The 2,387-nt window shown below is 47.2% G+C and overlaps 1 protein-coding gene across 1 annotated transcript; it reads right to left on the bottom strand.

Moving 5' to 3' along the window:
* Positions 1–666: 666 nt before the first annotated feature.
* Positions 667–1,949, bottom strand: LOC147430122 (uncharacterized). Its single transcript, XM_086495454.1, has 2 exons — positions 1,204–1,949; positions 667–1,046 (listed from the first exon to the last, which is right to left on the bottom strand). The coding sequence occupies exons 1-2, from the start codon at positions 1,876–1,878 to the stop codon at positions 840–842; spliced, it is 882 nt and encodes a 293-aa protein (XP_086351580.1). The 5' UTR covers positions 1,879–1,949; the 3' UTR covers positions 667–839.
* Between the last annotated feature and the right edge of the window lie 438 nt (positions 1,950–2,387).

Here is a 2,387-nt window from a genome sequence, read left to right as displayed (position 1 = left end):
AAATCACATCTTCCTTCTCAGTTTCAGCCTCCATATGTCGAATAGTACTAGCACCTTCAACATTGGTATGCAAGGGGCACAGTTTCATGCAAGAACCTATGGTTCCCATGGCATTGTCATCCATTGAATCAATTTTTTTACCATCATTAGGATTTGCCATCATATAAACGATTACTATGAAGGATAATCGTTGAATTTGAATCAACAAGGCATCCAATGTCTGACTCCTACCGGTTAGCAGGTTCAAGCGATAACATGTTATCCCACATTGTATCTCCAACAAGAACTCTAAAGGCGTGTCTCAGCTTAATATCGTGCCGTTTTCAAGTTAAAAAATGCCTGTTGAGGGGCAAGGGACAAAGGAGAAATTCCACCCAAAATAGACAAAATAGTGTAAGAACCTAACACAGAAACCTATTTTTTTAAAGTTTGCTCTTGGCAAATTCAAGGAAAGGAATTTTGTATGTTTGGTAAAATGATTTTTCCCGAATTTTGGTGCGTGCCACACACACACACACACACACACACACACACACACACACACACACACACACACGTGTGCTGTTGTTGCTTTTAAAGGCCACTAGTACGGCCGGCCGCCTTCGGCTGCCTCTCTCTTTCTCCCTCTCCCCCTTACTCATATAAACCGAAACTCACCGAATGCAACAAACTTTGACACGTGGCACTGAAAAACCAGTCTCCTTAATATATAGTATAGATACATATTATAATTACAACGTCTAATCAAACAACCATCGAGATCCCATTAATCAAATGTACCTACAAGCTTCTACCCGTTTTTAATTAGTGATTCATGTACATCGTGAGCATAAGGATTGTCAATATCTTCTAGTGGGCATCCTCTGGTATATGAGTACTTGGCGCTCAAGGGCTTGGTTACGGGTATTAAGCTCTGCAACTTGTGTTTGCAAGGTAGTAACTTCTTGATTTTTTTGTGCCAGAGCCTCCTCAAGGGAAGCGTTCTTGGCCGTTCTAGAACCGAGCTGCTCCTCTAACTTTGCTTTAGCCGCTTCATTCTCTTTCACCTGTGGTCAACAACATGCAACGTGGCCGTTAGAAATGAGGATTTCCACTTCACGCATGATGCGCACGTCCCTTGCAGCACAATATAGCCTATATGCTTCTATAACATGCCTTTTTCTCTTTCCTTTTTTTTCCGCATGAGCCTGCATGAGTTTATACCTTATTCTGGAGGCTGCCGATTGCCATATCTTGAGCTCTGGCCTTCCAATAAGCCTCTTGAGAGAGCTTCTCATAGGCGGGCTTGGCCGCCTGTGCGCTCTTGGACATGGATTCCACCTGCTTCTTTCTCTCCTCGGCCTCCAGGGCATGGGCCTGCTTGGCGGCGAGGGCGGCGACCTCGGCCTCCGCGAGCTTCTTCTCTAAGGATGATGCAGAGGAGCGAAGGGTGGAATGGTGGGACTCGAGCTCGCGCAGTTGAGCTTCGCTCTCGGCAAGGCTGAGTTGTAGGGCCTGCATTTGGGCATGGAGGGTGTCGTGCTGGTGGGCGAGCTCCGTTTTGTGCTTGTGATGCTCGACTAAGTAGGCTTCAGCCATCCCTTTCCAGCGCTTGCTCTCTTTGCGAGTGGTGGCCCAACCGTCTACCAAGGGGCGGAAGACAGTCAGGAGGGTGGAAGCGGCAGTCGCGGGCGCCTGGCTGCCCATCACCGCCACCATCATCGCCCTGGTCACAAAAGGCCAAGCCTCCTCTGCTGCGGGAGCGGTCGACGAAGGCGAGTTCGCGCTCGCCGAGTTGAGTGTGCTGGGTGTAGAGGTTGGAATCAGAGCCATGCTAGGACGTTGCTCTGCTGGCATCAGCGTCTGATTGGTTACGGCTGTACTTGAGCCGCTGGCCATTGATGATCTCAGGGGTACTATGCAGAGAAGTTGCAGTAAATCGAAGAAAAGAGGCCTTGGTGAAGCTTTTATGTCCTGCTCCCTTGCTCTGCAACATCTCTTTTAAAGGCCCCAAAGAAATTAGGGCACTTGTTTCATTCCAGGATTGTAACTACGATTCGGACTCCAGCATTGTCCCCGATTCTTCATTCTCGATTACGGCTCAATCAAAGAAAAAGAACCAAATTTCTTTGATTGAAGTGTCCAATGAATATTCCACTCGTTGCCACGTGGCAAACCAGAAGAGATTTTTGAACGCCCTAATTGGGGTAGATCTCTCGGAGATAGTGTCTAACTCACTACCCATTTCCCGAGAGAGAGAGAGAGAGAGAGAGAGAGAGAGAGAGAGAGAGAGAGAAACAATCCAAGAGAACCTCAAAGATCGATTGGAGGAGTCTAACTATGGAGAGAGAGAGAGAGAGTTTTAAACAAATTACAACAATCCAAAGAGACACAATAGATCTATCCAA

The sequence above is a fragment of the Adiantum capillus-veneris genome, chromosome 22 (genome assembly GCF_014529385.1).
Source record: "Adiantum capillus-veneris isolate H3 chromosome 22, ASM1452938v2, whole genome shotgun sequence".
Taxonomy (NCBI): Eukaryota; Viridiplantae; Streptophyta; class Polypodiopsida; order Polypodiales; family Pteridaceae; genus Adiantum; species Adiantum capillus-veneris.
Note: the sequence above shows the minus strand (reverse complement) of the source record. Positions and strands in the feature narration are given on the sequence as shown.